This window comes from Nothoprocta perdicaria, unplaced genomic scaffold (assembly GCF_003342845.1).
Source record: "Nothoprocta perdicaria isolate Ctin4 unplaced genomic scaffold, notPer1 scaffold_232, whole genome shotgun sequence".
NCBI classification, from domain to species: domain Eukaryota; kingdom Metazoa; phylum Chordata; class Aves; order Tinamiformes; family Tinamidae; genus Nothoprocta; species Nothoprocta perdicaria.
This window is the reverse complement of record NW_020455458.1, coordinates 519213-538809: the sequence shown is the minus strand read 5'-3', so window position 1 is coordinate 538809 and position 19597 is coordinate 519213. Positions and strand designations below refer to the sequence as shown.

Genomic DNA, 19597 nt, shown 5'->3' with positions numbered 1-19597 from the left:
AACATGCTGAGTTATTTCCCCCTATTTTKCCATTAACTTTTGAATAATGGTTATGTTTCGGTGGAGAAGGAGACTCGTGAAAAATTAATTTAACAGTTTTATGATCTGTATTGATTCACATTTCTGTCTRTAAAAGTCAGAGAGAAGATGTGTGTTGATGTAAAAAAATAGGCAGGGCTTCATTAATGTTTGTTTTTTCCTGAAAATACCATTAGWTTCTTTCTGTTGGTAAGTGAATTCTCATTCCCAACTGAACTGATCAGTATGTGACTAAATAGAAGGTTTAATAGCATCTGAAATATTAAAAATAAGGCAACTTTAAGTGGTATGACTGCATAATCTTTCATTCTTATGTTCCACACTTCAAGAATACTGTCTGGTTTGAGCATTTTCAAAATACTGACGGAATAGGTTTGAGCAGTTTTTATTTTCTAAATATCACAGATTTGTTTAGGATTGTTCATGTTACTTAAATACAAAGTCTATTTGAATTTTCATTCTGCAATAAAGTTGAAACAGCCACATATTTTAGTCTGATTTATTTGTGGATAGAATACTACCTATAGGGACAAGGTTTACATAGAATATCCTTACTACTAAACGCAGCATTTTAGGAAAAATCTCTACAATAATATAGCAACTTAGACTTTAATAGTTGGGTCTCACTGGTGGCCACAGTTCTGGGAAGAGTCTGTGGTGCTGGTCTGGCTTTTCTTGAAGAAAACTGGTGCTATTTTGCTGATCTTAATAAAAGTGAAAATTCAGGTCTGTGCTTGAGACCTGGGAATGATGTGAGGTTGGATTGATGATTCACAGGTTAACAAGCAGGTTAACAAGTAGGGCTGTAGTAGGTCTTTCTTGTGTGTTTAAATATATATAAAACGTGTATGTTTGTATCCACATGTACATATGATGCATAATGCTGCAGTTTTTCCCTAGTTGTTGTCTCAAGGGTCACCAGGCACGATTATGAAAGGCACGAGAAAAGGCTTTGGTTCCTTGGGAAGCTCTTTCGCTCTTTATAAGAAAGATGCAGCTAAAGGCTTTGTTTTTATTATGTCTATTAGTGGCAAATGCTGCCTTAAACACTTTCATACTGAAATAGGCTACAACTGATGGCCCTAATCTGAATATTCTCTGTTACATCTGAGCAGGGCAGAATGGGGGGGAACTTGTTGGAGACCGTGTCTAGGTCTCTCAGTCTGAGCATGCTTCCGTGAGAGCCCTGTACCCTCCTGCACGGCCCTGGGGCCYGTTCTCATCTCAGGTGTAAAGCAGCAGGGTTCTCGGGGTCCTGGGAGCACCGTGACAGCCCCGTCTCTGTTTAGAGGATCCGATATCCTCTGCTTCGTGTAGCTCTGCATTTTTCACGCCCTGACACTTCAGTCTTTCTCATGTTCGTGCTCACAAAATACCTGTAAGACGTGAATTTGGTCATGCAGCTTTTTGAGGCAGATAGTAAAAGAGAGAGGAGACTTACTGGAATAACCAGAGCATGGAATTGGATCCAGATGTCCCAGCTATCTGACAGTTGCCGAACTGTTGGTCTGTCCAATGTGACAGTGTCGGAGCTATTTATTGTCCTTGTTCTTTCTTGTTGGCATCAGTGCAAGGGGGGAAAATGTGACACKGGGAAATGAACCGAGTTGGCTGAGCTGCTCACTTGTGGTTCAGAGGGTGGGTGGAGGCTCTCCTTTTAGTGTGTAAATTGGGGCTTGGATTAGTCATGCAGTGCCCTTTGCCATATGACTGATGCTGGAAAAGGGGAGCTGTGCGCTGTCCGTAACCTCCCAGACCCGRCTCTGGAGCAAGACCGGGCATAAAGTGGTGTGGGCTGTGCCCCGTGCTCGGCCAAGTCATCATCTCTGCCCGTTTGCATCCTTTCTCAGCAAGATGCCAGGCCTGGGGTTAATGGAAGTTGTGTGTTACAGTTGGGGTAGGGTAAGGGAAAAATTCACTAGTTTTTCTAGCACRGCTTGTTATGTAACTTGCTGTGTAACTAGTTGGCCTTACAGGCAGCTTCTGCTCTTCTGTTTTGCTSTTTCTTATTAAGACATGTTCTTACATCAAAATCTGTACAAAATAATTTACTCAAAGGATATAATAATTTCTTGCCCTTCCTGTGCCTTTCAGGCTCACAAAGAGGAGGAAAAAAATAGATTGTTTTAGGTATGTTTGTAGCAAGTGTTTGGTAATATTCATTTTATTGTTCCAGACTTCTTAAGGATATCTAATTTGATAAAATCTCTGTTSTGACAGTCCCTTTTGTTTTTTCTTTGCAAATTTAGTGTTGTATTTTTGAAACTAGAAATAGTCTGAATGGCTCCAAGGGGCTAAGGAATCTTGCTCGAGTATTGTGAACAAGCTCCAGGCAATTACCAAGATAAAAGCCTAAACTGGGGCRATTCTGTGCTCCGAGGAGGGGGGAAAAAATCACCAGCATCTCCTCTTTCTAGTTTGTGCAGCTCCTGCCAGTGCTGCTGCATCGGGCAGCCAGCAAGAGCCTCTAGCGCATGAGTCATGCGCTCCAGAGCGGAGCACCAGTGCGGCAGCGCTGGGAAACCTGTCTCCAGGCTTGGGAGAAAGGGCCACCTTCCGTGGAGGTTAATTCAGGATGCTAGTGCAGAGCTTTAGCTGAGGTGGTTGTTAAAGGTAAACGCTTTGTGGTCACAGAAGTGGTAGTTTAGAATGTGAATAAAGCARAAGTCAGGCAATGTCTGGATGGAATGTATTCATTTGTCAGCATTATGAAATCTACAGAGCCAAATTTCTCTTAAACTAAAGATCCAATTTTCTGTTTCTCTTTACAGCTGGATCAGTTGGCTGTAGATGCTGCAAAGGAGAAGAGAGATATGGAGCAAAAACACTCCACTATTCAGCAAAAGGTACTCGAGAGAATATAAAACATGGATTGCACTCCCATTTTTGTTTATCTTTTTTGGCATCTCTCTCTTCAATGGCACAGTGTTCAATCTCTGCATTGCAACTGCAAGGGAGAATATTTTAAAGCACAGGGAAATAGCSTTACAGATCATTAAACATAGGCTTGGGTTGCAGATAATGCCTTTTGTGCCATGGAATACAATATTACCTTGCTGTCTAAACTGAACATAAAACAGCAGAGTTTATTTCAATGCTGGGACATCTAAGCATTTCATTAAAACTCTAATTTCAATGTCAGCTTGGATTCAGTGTAGTTGTAAAAGTTGTCATCACTTCCTCCTATAGATCCTGTAGAAGAGGTATGTGCATGGCACAGTCCTACAGGCCTATATGTTTATTTGTCTTCAGGACTATACCAAATGTGAGTTAGATGCTTTGATGYACAAAGTGGTGGTTGTTACGGTGCATAAAGAGCAAAAGTTAACTTCTGTAGAGATTGTCTCATCTATAATGTTCAGTTGTATGCAAATATGCAAAGCGATAACATTAAATTGCTATTTTGGGCAGACTTGTGCTTTTTGTTGTTTGTTTGGGGGAAAATGTAGATACTTCAGATTTTTGGTGGGAGGGGAATGACTTCTGTTGCTTGGATGTTTCGGAAGCTCTAGATCAGTATTGATTTTGCAGGTGTATTTCTAGAAGTTAAAAATATTTCCACTGAACTCTCCGATAGTGAGCTAATACTTCAGGTACTTATGAAAGGGATTAGATACCAGTTTAAAGGTAATGCAACACTTCTTACTCTCATTCAAATACATTTTTTGTGATCTATTCAGGTGTCACAAATTCAGAAAAAAATTTAATGTAAATGAAATCTGATGGATAAATTAAAAATTCACTAGTGAGAACATGTTGTAAATAGAATGATTTAGGTAACCTTAGGAGGAATCAATATATATTTTAGTGGACCGGAAGCTAATGCTGCTTCTGCCACTGTTGGTTGCCGGATACTTTTCTCTTGTATCTCTCCACAGCAGTCGGTGGGAAGTGTTAGGGTTGCCTTTGCAGTGCAGCTGGGCAGACACGGCAGTTGGTTTYGGTGCTGCTGTGCTGCATGTGCAGGCAGATGCAGGATAAAGAAAGGAGTATGGGGAAACAGGTAGAAATAGAGTTAAATTTGGATGTTCAAGACTAGACTAGTCAAGTACTGACTAAGTTTGTCACACACCTAAATAATCTCGGTTTTAGGTGTGGGCAGTAGTTATGGGCTGCTATTGGAGGCAGGTAGTGTGTGGGGAAAGATGTGGGTATTGGGCAGTGCATTTCTAATCGACTGTAGAGATCAGAARTTGTTTCCATGACTTAGGCTTATTCCTACATCCAATGGTATTTACATTTGTGTTTTTTATGTTGTTGTTTTTTTCTCTTTAATGCTGCTTAAGGCTGCTTTGCAGGTAAACTATTTCTAACTATATCAAGTTACTGAAAATCTAGTGAAACTTGAAAATTGATCAGCTATGTATGATGTATTTTTTTATTGCTTCTGACACAAACACAGAACAAACAGACCAATTCATAATCTTATTTTAATTGAACAATCACTTTACACTGTCTCCAAAGTAAAATCAGGACATTAGGATGGTGTTGTATATTGTCCTCAAGTTCTGTGTTTCAGGTCAAACATGTTTAGGATATCTCCTGTCCTTATTAGGCAAATTATTCAGGTGTTTTTGTGATGAGAATGCAAATTTGTGTATCTAGCCTTTGGAAAAAGACATGCTTTAGCTATACCTTCTAAAATCATTTGCCCGGTTTCTCATTCAAATCGTCTTTATTTGAATTCTTACATTCTTGGTGGCACCTCCCTGCTTTTCCCAGGACCCAAGTATGTTTCTATCCCATAAGGACTTCCTAATCCTCAACTGGCTTAGACCATGGATCTCGTTCCTTAGTGGTGTTCGTTATCCAGTCAATCTCACCAGGATGATAGTCTGGTTTTCAGGCTACTGTCGCTTCAGACTACTGTTGTCTGCTGCTTTGTACCGTGCTGCCCCTTAGGCGCGTTTCCAGATCTCCCAGTGCCAAATTCTTACATCTCTAACTACTACGAAAGTACCTGCTTCTTGAGTTGCTCATATTCCATGAAGTATGTATGTGCTTGATACATTTAATTSGTTTTAGTCTGATGCCTTGGAATGATGCCTTTTCTCCTCCTCCTTGTAGAGAGCAAGCAGTCTCCGTTCAGAAACTTCTGTCTATAAGTGTGTATGGGCACACACCTATTGACTCTACTGTCATTTACCTAYGTTTGCATACGTGCATATTCATGCAGAAAGCAGTAATTAAATAACTCATCAGATTTTTTTCTTATTTTCAGCTTCCCCTCTAATTTGACTGTTGTCAGAGATGCTGATGTAAATGTCCTAGAAGGGCTGGGCTGACAGTAGAGTTTGATTTCTCAAGAGATTTGATGTCTGTTCTTTTTAACTTTTGGCTGCGCTCTATTTGCTTAGCTACTCTGGAAGAAATGACTTGTAAAGTATGAAGTTTGACTCATTAGTTTGCAGCAACACATACTGTGGCTTAACCTAGAGAGATCTACAATGGATTTTTTTGTGAGGAAGGATGCTTATCAGAAGGATGGTGAGAAAGTGTTGTCAGTAAYGTGGAAGACTGTTGATGATTCTTGTCTCCAGAGTCGTTTCGTGCAGCCTATTACTGTAGAAATAGGTTAAATTATGAAATAACTGAAAAATCACTTAAACTTGTCAACAGCACAGTGGTTGTTGTGACATAGCTAATAATTCCAAACACAGCGAAATTACATAGAAAGAACATTCATTGTACCGTTTTCATAGTAGTCAAACAGCTCTTTCATGCAAAAAATGGAGGAGAAAAGTCTGCCTTTCTAAACAAGTGTTCAGGAAACAGCTGGAGTGAGGATGAYTTGAGAACTGTAACATCTTGCCTGCAAGAGCTGATAGCAAACCAGATGCTCCACAGTCATGAAGCARCCGTAAACCAGAACTGCAGTTGGGGAGAAAAGCAAACCTTATTGCTGTCACCAAAAATAAAAATATATTTCAAATGCCCTCTGTGCTTAGTAATTATCTTCTTGAACTTGATCTTGGACTGTAAACTTTGTTTCTTCTTGTAGGTTTGTTGTTTTGAGCTTTTCCTCAAGAGCATTCAAACCAAGTGTAATAAACATCTCTTGCTTTGCTTATGCTATGGCATGGGAATGCAAGTAAGCACTTAAAAGGCCGCGGGAGGCAGGGGGTGTTGCCAAACATATTTTTTTTTTCTTTGTGGTATGCAGTGACTTTTCAGTGTATTTTGTGGGGGTGATGGGAGGACTTTTTTGTGTCTGATTGTTTCGTTTCCCCCACTATCTGCCTTTCGCAAAGATTTGAAATTCAGCTTCTTTAAAATAGAGAAAAATGTCTTTATGGACAAATTCAGCGGATTCAGTAAATTGCCTGGAATTTAGGGTGCAGATACTGACATTCCTAGTGATGGACTGCTAAAATGGCTGAAATTGAAGCCTTTGACCTTTTAGTAGTCTTCATATTAGAAAGGAACCTGAAGCTCTGYTGCTGAATAGGGGTTTTTGCTTTGGAAATGAAAGAAAACACACTATGAAATAAATCCGGTCTGTGTGATAAAGTGAAATTCATATGCAAATGTGTCACTCAAACATGTCAAGGTGTGAGGATTGTAACCAAATAAATAAATATTAAATGCATAAATGAAGGTTGTCCTGGATTCCTATCACAGATTGAACAAAGGAGCAGAAGAGGGCACTGTGCCTCTCGCCTGCATGAGCTGCTTTGGATATGTATTTCKTTTCCAGTACCTGGCAAATACTTAAAAATGATCATTGGAGTACAAACCACAGACCTTCCTTGCTTTAAAACTGAGCACACGTGGAATGCAGCACTTTAGTGTCGTTTTCATAACATTATTTTTTGGTACTATGGTCCTAACTGACACCTAGTTAGATAACAAAATGCAGGCTTTTCCAACTGGACGTTGGCTTTAGGAATGTTAAATGGTGAATCACACAAAGTGACTGGACTGTTAGCATGTGATTCTCCTAGGCAGGATGCTGGAAAGATAGGGATGTGTTTCTCCCCACACCCTGGTTATTTTCATAATCCATTAAACTTTTCCRTGAGCAAGGATAAAAATAAGTGTTATAATGTGACTGCTTTCCCCATATTCTTTAACTATGAARTAAACTAGATTATCAATCAGACATGGTTTATCTAACTCTTTTCCTGCTCTTACYCTTTCAATTAAAAKWWWWKTKKRRTTTTTTTTTTWAAWTTTTTTTCTCTTGACCACRACTTCGASRGTGACARAACTTTTTGGATAAAGCATAGGGAAGTTTTACTTTTAAAAGCTTTTAATTTCAGTTAGTAGTCTCCCTTATGTATAGCTAGAAAAATTAGGAAAATGTTAAATTCAGATGTGCTCTTGGTCCTTAATCTTCTCTGTGCGGGTTCAGGTCATCTCACAACATGCATTTCTTGAAGTAGACACTGTTTTAGGTTACTTAAGCTGAGAGCAACAGGAAGGTAACAGTCCTACAACAGAAGGCGGCCCTTTGGACTGCCCATGTTAGTCTAGCTTCAAAAGCAGCTTAAATTTAGTTCCCCTGGAAAGCCCCAGTTGCAGTCTGTGAAGCCGCTGCCCGAGGCGGGAGGAAAATGTGAGCGCGGCGCGGGGAGGCCGGGGAGGCCGCGGCCCTCGGCGCTCGCAGGCCGCGCGGCGCCCAGCATGCACATCTTCAGCAGGTTTCATTACGTGTGGGAGCTGGTGAGTTAATTTATCGGGCTTTTTGGATAAAATGAGAGCTCAGCATCTGTACAACCATCTTGGGTATTTTTTTTTTTTGACGCATGATGAGATAAAGTGGAGACTTCTCTGCTTTTTGAAAGTGTATTAAAGCTGTCTAACACTGTTAAAACTACCTTGATATTTTATTTTTTTGCTTGAGGTGCTGATTCCTCCTTTGTTTCCCATACATAATTTAATGATTCTATTACTGTATGATTTACGTAAATTATGAAGGAGTAATGCATTTGAGTGTGAACTTGCTCTGTCCTAATAGGTGCCTTGGACTGCTTTGAGAAGTCTTACTGTGTTAGAGAAATCCTACTGCTATTCAAAGCTCAGGAAAGATGCAAGGAAAAGATGTTAACGTTTTTAACATGGAATTAGCTATAAAGCAGAGGGCGTAYTAATAACGCTGGTAGCTATTAAAAATTATATTAATATAAAACGTGCTAATCTAGTAATGGCACTTTTTTGCAGTTTCTCCTAGAAAATATCTTAAGTTTTTTCTCTAGAATTTAGTTAAAGCTATAAGGAATAGACACTTGGAAACTTTCTCTATGAAACTCTAGCAGTTTTGCATTTCCTTCTTCATTATGTGATACTCCATTTCTTGATGTTTTTTTCTTCTTGTATCTTTCCTAGCTCTGAAATACAACCTTTCTGATCCAGAGACTATTTTTCTGTCTTCCCTCCTCCTCCTCCTCCCCTGCAGTCTTGAAAAGATGGTTGGTAAAATAATTAAATAAAACAATCTTACTGTTCTGCATCTTCCAGAGTAAAAATAATCTTCAGCATCTTCATCTCCTAAAAATAGTATCTTATAAAGTGCAGAAGTGGAGACTAGTGAATGTCACAAGCAAAAYGTAATTCTTGAATGTTTACTCTTTTTGAACTAATGCCACTAATATTTGAAGCTTCATTTGAGAAAACAATGTTTCTTCCTTTTTTGTTTCTTTGTGCTAGGATTACTCCAGTGACGATACTAAATTAGAGTACAATGTAGATGCAGCCAATGGCATCGTTATGGAAGGTTATCTATTTAAGCGAGCCAGCAATGCCTTCAAGACATGGAACAGGTAATTCTTGAGAACCTCACTTTGGTAGCCTGTAATGACACTATTAACAAAGCTAGATTCTGCTTTGACTTGCAGCCCCTGTTGTCCACTGATTCTACAGATTTATCCTAGAAGCTGAACTTCGAGAAAACATTTAAATTGCTCAGTTAATTACAGTAGAGATTATAATTGAAAGCCATTTTATARTTATTATTTTTTGTTGTTTAGTTCTATTCCTAGTTGTTTGCAASTATTTTTTTGTAAACGTAATTACATTACGTTATTGCTTTGCTTTGGGGTTGATAGAGGCAATTTTTATATTGCATATTGTATGCAATCAGAAATGCATCATAAGTATTCTCCTTCCATTTGGATTTATATCTCTTAGTCTAATACACATCTTTYCTTAAGATGGTACAGGCTAGGAGTAGTTATTGTCTGTTTTCACTACSTAAGACTGATAGGATGCTTTGTTGATACAGTGCTTGAGAATTTTTTTTTTAAGTTCACCATGTATTAAGGGCTAGAGGGTATTTCCAGCGCCTTGGTAGAACACAAAAGACTGCATTATTGCTTTAAACTGGTTTTGTCCATAAAAGCTAAAATGAAATCCTGCAGCAGTAAATATGTACAAAAATATATGTTATCAGAGGAAATTTTGGGCTCAAATTTGAGAACCCAAGAAGGACAAGATATTTTAAAAGTTCTGTTCGGGTAGGTAGACTGCTTTTTCTTAGGTTTTTGCCCATACTTTATATCTGAGGCAGCCAACTGAAASAGAGTTGGAAGCAATTGTCTGGAAAGGAACACTGGAATTTCCTGATGTTCCCAACCTCGGGCAGCAGCACTGACCTTCCTTGCGACCTGGCAGTTYCAGTGATAGTTGTAATTTGTGTTTCTATGGTCATTTCTTGTTTCCCTGTGTTAGTGTTGGTTGATATGTTGACATCTCCAGATATTTTAAAATACTTAAGGCAATTAAATAATAATTGCAGTTGCAAGGACTAGTTTATCCTTCACGGCATTAAAAACATAAGAGGAAATGAAGTGACACTGACTTTTGACTTGATCTGAGACACATCAGTGTGATCCTAGCTAACAAAATAAAGACCATCCTGTGATGCTTGTGTGTACTTGTTTTGGTTTGGGAAAGCATGGACATGAGACTGAGTGTGCTGGGAAAGTTGAGCTGCTGAGGGGGAAAAAGAAAAAAACGTGGCAAATGTGTTCCAGTAGAGGAAAACTTGTTTTATTTTAATCCAAGCTGACTTCTTCCTAGTACAGTGTATTTTCTGCCCGRGGCAGTTGGCCGCTTGGGTACAGTTGTCCAGAGACTTTTAGTTAATTTGAGACTTTTGCAACAAGTTCCCCAGTTTTGAACTATTCTGGTTTTAAAAATGTGGTAGTGTGTTGTGCAGTCTATGAGAACTATTGTCAGTGTGACATGACTGTATTTGTGGCTTCTGTTTGTTCCTCTCTGCAAGAGCTAAAGATTTTTGGGGATCTCTTTATAGTGTGGCTGAATGGACAGTCTATAACGAGTTTGGTTATTTCAGGTAAAAGTTTAGCGGAAACCAAATAATATATTTATAATAAAGAGCCTCACAGCAACAGGTTTTGAGACCTACTGTTTGAATATATTTTTATCTTTTAGTAGATTATGTCTGTGTTTTATAGTACTGAAGTCGGAAACTGAAATCAGTTGCATTTATTAGTGTGGAGCTGTAGGTGGAAAACTGTTTTGTTCTCTATTTAAAAAAGCAAATCAGTTATAGATAAAGGTATGCACAAATAAATGTGTGAGGGGAGAAAAGCCTCTAGCAAATACTGGTGTATTCCTTTTTTTTCCTCTAGGTTGGATTCATTAAACATTCTCCTTATTTCTGCTGTATTTTCAGATCATGCTAATTCTTTGCTTATTTTGCTCATATTGCATTTTCATTCCTTTTCCATCTTTCCCTTATGTTTTAATCCTACCCCGTTTTTTCACATGACAGGAAAAAGCCAGATGACATCAGGTACCAAACAGCTTCTTTTATACCTTCCCAATATCTCTTTGGCACGCGAAAAGCTCTTGATTAACCCTGCATCTAATTTTGATTACTTGCAATGGATGTAAAGTGGCTAAGAAAAATAACAGAAGGATTCTGCCTGGGATGACAGTGCTCCTGCTACTCAACACCTTTAAAAGAGATGGAAAGATTGWTCACATGCTCAGAAGTTTGAGTGCAGAAACTAAATTTACAGTCACCTTATTTCTTTCATAACTAAAAATAATTCTATATTTTGCCTTTTTCTAATTTGAGTTGGTGGGATTTTTCTCATCAACTGCATTTGGAATTAGAAATGGCACTTTTAAATGTTGTGCAATCTTAATCCGTTTTATTTGCATGCTATTGGCAAGCAAAATTATTCCTCTTTGAAAACTAAAATTATTCCAATCATATCTTTGAGTCATTTTTTTCCTCTTGATTTTTATTCTCCCTTCTCAGAAATTTTAAATGTTCTTCACTTTTTATATCTCTTCTACTTAAGTTGATTTTTTTAGATGTGTAGGTAAAAATGAGGGGAAAAAAMCCCCAAGTTTCTAAATTGAAACAGCTTCATTTAAATACTGCCATACATACAGTTGGTCAGCATGAGTTACTTCAAGTATGTTTCTTCCCCAAGTATGTTTCTTCCTTCACTGTGCTTTTCTCTAAGTTTTCAGTGACAAAAAGACAAATTTATGAAAACTTTGATATCCTCGGTACCTACAGCACAAGCAATGGTAAAGATTTAATTCTTCCGAGAGGGTAGACGGGGTATATCCTTGTAACACCTTCAGGCCATACGAGATTATTCAGAAAGCTGGGACCCCAAAACCTTGTTTCTTTGGGCTCAGAAAAATGGTTGTGGTGCAGACGTGTTGAACCAGGGACTGACCGTGTTCCTTGATACTGAAAGCATGTAATGAAGTGGCTTTCCCCTCCTGCAGCCTGAATTTACARTTTATAAACTCCTTTATATCCACTTTATCAGAATGGGGCTTACTTATTCTAATGACTCTCTAAATATGTAAGTGTACAACAAATAAAGCACTGTATTAATGAAATTAATTAATTGGCCATACTGCTTAACGGTTATTCCTAGGGATTTGCTCCATTGCATGTTATCTCAGGGCAGTGCTGCATTTTTCCTTTGCCTCGTAGGCACTGCTTTCCATGTTTCTAATTGGTGTATGTTCAAAAGCAAAAAAAAATAAACCTGACTTTATTTTCCTTTTCTGGTCTGCTTTTTAGCTGAACTATGTATTTTAAATATTAGCATAACCTCCCTTATGCTTGGATTAGAGGCTTAGTTACTGCATCTGGTTGTATTTTKTTATTTCTTCAATAGATGGTAAAGGTGATACCTCTTAAATAGCAGTGACCGCTATTGTTGTGGATAAAATATCTTGTGAAAATTTGAAAAAGTAACTTTTAAATTATACTGTTTAATTATGTTAGCCTAAATAGATGACCATTATTACATTAGAAACCCAGTATTAAAGGAGATCCTGTTGTTGCTTTAAAAACAAAACCCCCAAAACTGCACAACATTTGAAAAGAATAATTGTTAAAAGGTAGAATCGCATCTGTCTGCTAAGTACTAACTTTTATAACAGATGCTAGATTTTCCAATATGGATCTAACATTTTTGTATGTCTGTTATATATCTCTCACCCTTGTCTTTCCCTTGACTTTTCTGCTCTGCTTTCCCTGAATGGCCTGTGGTTTTTGGAATCTATGGAGCCTTCTTGTCACTAACCGAGTGAGCTGCAGCTTYGTGTTCAGCAGCCTAGGGAATTTGCAAGGGAACTGCGAGATAAGGAGTTGCAGGCGTCTTCCAAACACTGAGAGCAGTAGCCAGGGAGCAGTGCAGAACGTACGTGACGTGCTCATCACATCCCCAGTGGTGTGAGAGCAGGTATTGGAGCTAATGGCCTTCATATCACTGCTGAATTATTTTTATTTGTTCTAACTTTTCCAATTCAAAAAAAAAAAAAAAAAAAAAAACCTGTTAACTTTTGTTTTGTTGGGGGGCATCCCAGGAGAGCCAGAAAGGGTTAAAGATATTTGTTAATTTATTTTATATTTGATGACCTGTTGAACCTGGTTGAAGGTCTGAGATAATTTTTCCTGAGATAATGAGTAACTTCCTGCTTCTCCACTGTTGCAGCATTATGAATTGCATCTTATTTTTCATACTGAATTTGTTAGTGAGGGATATACTGTTCTCTTTTCTTTTTTCTGCATTATCTTTTAATAGATTTTTATAGGATGCCTTTAATCTCTTTGAAGTACTTTTCTATGAAATTGAATCTTAAATTCGGAACCTGCTTGTAACAGTTAGATTTTGGGTTTTTTTGCTCAAACTTTTTTTATTTCGTCCTCTAAGATTTTAAGAAATGTCAAATATAGTGAGACATTAAATACCCATATCGAGTAGCAATGCTGTGCCTTAGTGAATTGTTTTCTAGTTCTATTCTTAAAAATATTTTGGGAGTGGGGAGTTTACACGGCGTTAGGTCTTCTAGTTTGTCGAAGTATTTCAATTATAAACCAAGTAATCACTTAAAACTTTAGCTTGCTGTTAAAAGTACTTAACCGTGTGTTTTTTGAAATGAAAACGGTTTGTACGATAGCTTAACTAATGTTGTGATAACACAAATGTGTTTGTTTAGGCCTTAGATTATTTAAACCTTGCTTTATCGTTTCTGTTTTGTCTCTGCTCTCTTCTCGTTTCATTCTTCTCACGGAATCCTTGTCCGGCCTGACTGCAGCATCACACTCGTGTTTTCTTTGCAGTGTTTCTCTGTAGACTGTGTGTRAGCAACATTGCAGGCAAATACACCCCGTAAAATCAATTATGTGCTGTTTGAATGTCTTTTCATTTAAATAGGCGCTGGTTCTCAATACAAAACAACCAACTTGTGTACCAGAAGAAGTTCAAGGTGGGTWTCGAGAAGGGGTTGGGATGGTTGGGTGGGGATGAAGGTTCTCTGCTGGTCGAGCGGTGGCACCAAGTCCTTGCACTGGCATCCTGGGTGCTCTTGATCCACCCACTTCATCTTTTAGATTAATTTTTTCCTTTTTTTTAAAAAAAAAATGAAAGCAGTACCTACAAATTTGGAGTCGTGCATGGTAACCTGTAGCCACGAACTTTTTGTTACTGTGTTTTACCTGCTAGTAGAGAAGAGCCATAAAGAGCTATTAGGAGCTGTTGGTCCCAGAAGGCTTGTACACATTTGCTGGTGGATTTACTTGGAGTAGTTGTGTTTAACTTCTTAAAGTCTTGAATTCCCCATTACCAGATTTCCATGCCCAATTAAAGCCCTTAAATAAATAAATAARTAAAATCAATTGCCAGGAGATGAATGCATGAAAAATCTTTGCTGTGAAACAGTTAGGGATAACACATACCTGTGTCTGATATTGCCAGGCTGCAGCAACTGGTAGATGTTGGTGTTTTTGCCAGTGAAAGAGCACAGTTCTTGTGATGACAGCTGCTGCTTACTACAGCTGCAAATGCACCTCAGTGGCATATTTTTCTTAATATTATTTCGCACAAGCCACTTTTAGAAATACTATTCTTCTAAAAATACTTAATCCATAACGAATATTTTGACTCCAAGTATCCAAGCCCTCGCAGCCCAGCTTGTCTTACGTATGTGCWGCTTATGGTGTTGCAAAGTTCACTCGCGAAGTCACATTTTTTTTCTGATTGATTTGCAAGTTCGCTGCACCTCTTTTCAGATCTTACCTTGGAATCCTTTGAAAACTTCTCACCGTGTTAAGCTATTGATTATTTATTCTATTTGACTGTAGTTTAAAAGGCATTCTCCAAAGACTATATAAATTTTCAAAAAATATAACTTAAAAAGCTAAATATTTCTTGCATCATAGCTACTTAAGTAAGCAGATAAGATGAAATTTTATTTCTATGGAAAAATTTGTCTTTAATGAACGGAGAAATAGAAAAAGAAACTATGAGCAACTCTTTCGCTTGTTTTTGTTTTTCTTCTATCTGTGACTTACTCATTTTATCTTTTTTCTTCAGGATAATCCCACGGTGGTGGTTGAAGATTTGCGACTTTGTACAGTTAAACACTGTGAAGACATAGAAAGGCGTTTCTGTTTCGAGGTGGTTTCACCAACAAAGTAAGGAGAAGTGAAGGAGCTTGTCACGTAAAAAAAGTTACATTCAGTTGTCTTGAAATACCAAATGTCCCTTGGGACAGTTCAAGACAGGAAAAATATGTGAACAATTTTGTTGTCTGAAATTGTGGATCAAGCATAAGTGATGCTGTGAGAAGTGTTCCTAGTATTTAGTTGACTTTTGATACTCAAGTAAACATGCATTCTTGTGACGTATGTTTACAGAGTTGTTGGTGGTTGGGGTGCTACGACTTAGTAGTAGCTGGCACTGTCAGGCTGCTTGGTAGCGTAGAAAATAGTCTCAGTTACTCCAGATAATTTGTAACTCRCACAGTGAGATCAAGCATGGGATGAGGCAGGGATTCAGTAATGTAAAATTACACTTCAGGACACTAAATGAAACTACCAAATAGATATATTTATTTCAGCTCTGTCAGCACGATTTGTTGGTTGTATTTGGAGAAAAATGGCAGCTGTGCCAGAGCAAAGGCAGGATGTGGATTTTATATCATTTATTAATGATATTATGTCATTCATTAATGACATTAGCCATGTTTAATCTGGCCAACCTGCTTCTAGGTTAGGATGTTATCAACAGTATTTGCTCCTATATATTGTCCTTGTCATAGACAGCAGTCCTAACGTTTGCATCTTCATCTGTGATTCCTTTTAACATGCATTTTGTTCTTGTCTGTCTGCGCTTATTCAGATCATAAGAGTTGGAAGAATTTATATGCTTCCTTTGACAGTTGGAGAGCAAAGTAGCTCCTTGTGTTAATGGAAAGCTGCAAAACCATTTGCTTTTGAAATCAGGGAATTAACTTTGTTTTCATGGACTGGTGCTTGCATTTTATGTACATAGTCATGGAGGTAAATTGGAGGTGAGGGTATAAAATGAAAAATCCAGGATAATAATAGTTAAACAAGTCTCATGGTCACTTGAATCGATTACCTGTGAATAGTTTTGAAACAAGGAATTTGATGGTTATAAAGGCTCAGATGCATCGTTACTCTGGCTTTAACTTTAAAATCAATGGCTTTAACTTTCACGAGAGTCTGAATCTTAGCAAGCAGTGTAATTTTTGATGTGAGCTTGATGGTTCTCTGAATCTGAGTACCTGTCTGCTTTGTTGCAGAAGCTGCATGCTTCAGGCTGACTCGGAAAAGCTGCGGCAGGCTTGGATTAAGGCTGTTCAGACCAGCATTGCTACAGCATATAGAGAGAAAGGGGATGAATCTGAGGTAAGTTTTAAACCAAACTAGATCCTGACAAGGAAAGAAAAATAGAGAAAACTCCCTTTGTAAGGTGGGCTGAAGAAAGAATCAACTGCGTGTCTCCTCTTGGAAATGCAATGAAATCTTAAAGGCTAGATTTTTCTCCCTTCCCATTTCATCTTACTAATGTTGATGTGATTTTCTGTAGTGCAGTTCAAATTCATGAGATCAGTGGATACTGTTATGTTCAGTTCCAGTAACAAACTGAGGAGCTTTTCAGTTCTGTGGTTTTCCTAGGCTTTAAATGGAAAAGTTTCTTTTCTTGAGCTCCATTACACAGTATCTGCTGGATCTTTTTTAATTTAGTCTCATGCACATACTCCCCCTCTTTCTCTCTCTTTGGATTTTTTTGTTTTGTTTTTAGAAACAGGAAAAGAAATCATCCCCATCTACTGGAAGCCTAGAATCTGGCAGTGAGACAAAAGAGAAGTTGTTGAAGGGAGAAAGTGCTCTCCAGCGGGTTCAGTGCATTCCTGGTAATGCTGCCTGCTGTGACTGCGGCTTGCCAGATCCTCGCTGGGCCAGCATCAACCTAGGAATCACGCTGTGCATCGAGTGCTCTGGGATACACAGGTTGGTGAGAGTTTCAAAAGTCTGATTTAGGCACTGTCTTAATTAGGAAGTCTAGTGTTTGTGTCCCTAAATGTATACAGAAACAAGATTAAAGACACTTATTTTAAGCCGACTTAAGGTAGTGGCTCCATCTGCATAGAGCTGTCTGAAATACGACATCGCATGCAGGTATGAACTAATACTTCTTTCTATGCTGATTAGGAGCCTAGGAGTCCACTTCTCAAAAGTAAGATCTTTAACACTGGATTCATGGGAACCTGAACTTCTAAAGGTAGGATAATACCTTGGAAATGGGAGTGTGTTTCRTATTTATACTGCAGATCTACAGCCAGGGCACCAGAAACCTTAATGCAAAAAAACTTGTCTTCAAACATATAGTATGTTTAGTGCTTGCGAGTAGAAAATGTGTGTGTGTGTTTGTGTGTGTGTTTGAAGCTGAAGCAGTAAATTTCTTCTGATGTTTCTGACATTTAAAACTGAAATGTGTTTCTAGACTAGTAATRTAATAAGCTGAAAAAAGATGAAATACTTTTTCAAAGGAAATGATTGTGCTTGGGAAATCTGGATGCCAAGTCTTAGAGTGGGATCTGGATATTGCAGACTTACCTGGCTTTTAGAGCTTTTTATTTTTTGCAGTTGCTGTCATTTGCTATCTGTGTGCAAAAACACGATTTGGGAGCGTGGCTGGAAAATCACATTGTGAAATACAGAAATAGGAATTGGAGCATTTGTGCAGTTGAACAGTTTATGCAAAGTTTATTTCATTATCATGAAATAAACCCATATTTAATTTTCTCAGTGAACTCTTACTAGTGAAAAATGTTGAGGCATAAAAATAGGCAGAGTGATATATAAGCAAACAACTATCTATAATTGTTTGAATTTATTTTTGCTTTATAGCTTATGTGTGAATTAGGAAATGATGTCATAAATAGAATATATGAAGCAAGGTTGGAAAAAGTGGGAGTGAAGAAGCCACAAGCTGGAAGCCAGAGGTAGAATTTACTTTGATTTCATTTATTCATCTTTTTATTATGTTAAAAATATTAATTTAAGCAATTTGCATCATCCTTTAATAAAAAAATACAATTGAATTTATCCCTTTTTAATAACTGATCTTCATCCTGTTCTGTACCACTGTCTGAGTTGTATTTTTCAAATACTGTGTGATTAGCTCATGGACTAATATATTCATCTGGTGATTTATTATAATAAATAGAATATATTTTATAAGCACAGAAAATTATCTGTGYTTCTAATAATAGATAGAATAAAATGATAACTTACCCATTCATGGGATTTTTGTGTATGACAGACAGGAGAAAGAGGCATACATCAAATCAAAATACGTGGAAAGGAAGTTCGTAGAGAAGCAGCTTGCACAGGTACCTCTGCTTGAATCTGGAACGAAAACATTGCCTCAGAGTCAAGAGGAGAAGAGGCAGAGCGGCGCTGAGAAATCCCTTTTGGCAGGTGAACAAAGTTCAGTGTCCCCAAAAGGTATTTAGGGGCTTCTCTTGTTAGATGTAGTAAACGTTCTCTTTGAAGTGACTTTCTGTGTTTACTGATTTGCTGCCTCCCACAGGTAAATTTAGAACCCCTTTCCTAGTGGGTTGTAGCTTAGTTCAGAAGCATAGGAGAAAAAATGGCAAGTTTTTAACTTGTTCAGAGTTGTGCATTATTTTAGGTGGGAAGAGTTTGTGGAGTGGGGTTGCTTATSATTCAGGAACATATTAACCACCTTCTTTCCTCGTATTTTCATCCTTTTAATTTTTTCCAATAACGTTCTTTCCTGCCCTGCCCCTTCCTTACTGCCTGCTTTGTGCTTTGCTAACTTGCATGTCCCAGCGGTTGCTGTAAGTAGCGACGAGGCGAGGCGGGAGTCTCTGTTCTGTCCTGATGAACTAGATTCACTCTTCTCCTACTTTGATACTTCTTCAAAACTACGTAGTAGTAAGTACTATGGCTACGGCGTGTTCAGTGTTTGCACTGGTGATCCATTGTGTGTTGTGGCCATCTCCCCGCCTTTAATCCATTGTCTCCAGGCTACTGCATTGCTTCGTGTTCTCATGAAATAACTTAAGCTTTTTTACTTATCCTGATCCTTCACCACCTGAATAATCTTTGTGAAATTTSTTTTTGTTTTAAATGTTATGGCTGAATGTGTGATTTCAGATCATCTACGAAAATGTTAAGAATATTGAGTCATGGAAAAATAATGATAAATTCAGGACCAAGTATAAGAGCTTGCTTTATTATCATGGCGTCTGTGAAGAGTAGATAACTTATAGCATAGTAATTACCCTTTCTTCCCCAAACAGTAAGAAGCAGTGACAGCGGGATCCATCAGAGTGCTGATGACAGCAGAGAACACCTTGCCTCAACCATATCAGCCAACAGTTTGTATGAACCAGGTGTGTTAGGCTTTGCTTTTCAAATGAAGGTTTAATCACTTCTTTTTGATAGCAAATAGATTACAACTTGGTGATACAGCTCATGTGTCATCTATCCTGACTAACCGAAACATCACTTTAACAAGTAAGGTAGTTGCTCAAGTAAACTTTCTTTTAAGCTTTGTGGAAAGAATAACATAGAATACATGACTGATCTAAAAGAGTTTCAAGAATACATCTATTTTTCCTCTTGAAAAATAGGTAATATAATAGATAAAAATAGATAATATAATATAAAATAGGTAATAGTGATTAGAGTTTGGATGAAGGATATAGATGGATACCAGTAACATAAATAAGATCCAACTGGGCAGTACTAACTTTGTGAAGTGTCTGT

At 37.9% G+C, this 19597-nt stretch overlaps 1 protein-coding gene across 1 annotated transcript in view; it reads left to right on the top strand.

The window, feature by feature from the left end:
* Window positions 1–19597, top strand: part of ACAP2 (ArfGAP with coiled-coil, ankyrin repeat and PH domains 2) — a gene marked incomplete at its 5' end in the record, with an annotated part of 41328 nt that overhangs the window by 11160 nt on the left and 10571 nt on the right. Inside the window, 12 exons of the mRNA XM_026039550.1 lie at window positions 2811–2885; window positions 4326–4337; window positions 8689–8801; window positions 13704–13755; window positions 14862–14962; window positions 16096–16201; window positions 16599–16807; window positions 17009–17078; window positions 17708–17802; window positions 18123–18280; window positions 18656–18760; window positions 19129–19221. Coding sequence (XP_025895335.1) covers window positions 2811–2885; window positions 4326–4337; window positions 8689–8801; window positions 13704–13755; window positions 14862–14962; window positions 16096–16201; window positions 16599–16807; window positions 17009–17078; window positions 17708–17802; window positions 18123–18280; window positions 18656–18760; window positions 19129–19221 — 1189 coding nt within the window. The remainder of the gene's footprint in view (window positions 1–2810; window positions 2886–4325; window positions 4338–8688; window positions 8802–13703; window positions 13756–14861; window positions 14963–16095; window positions 16202–16598; window positions 16808–17008; window positions 17079–17707; window positions 17803–18122; window positions 18281–18655; window positions 18761–19128; window positions 19222–19597) is intronic.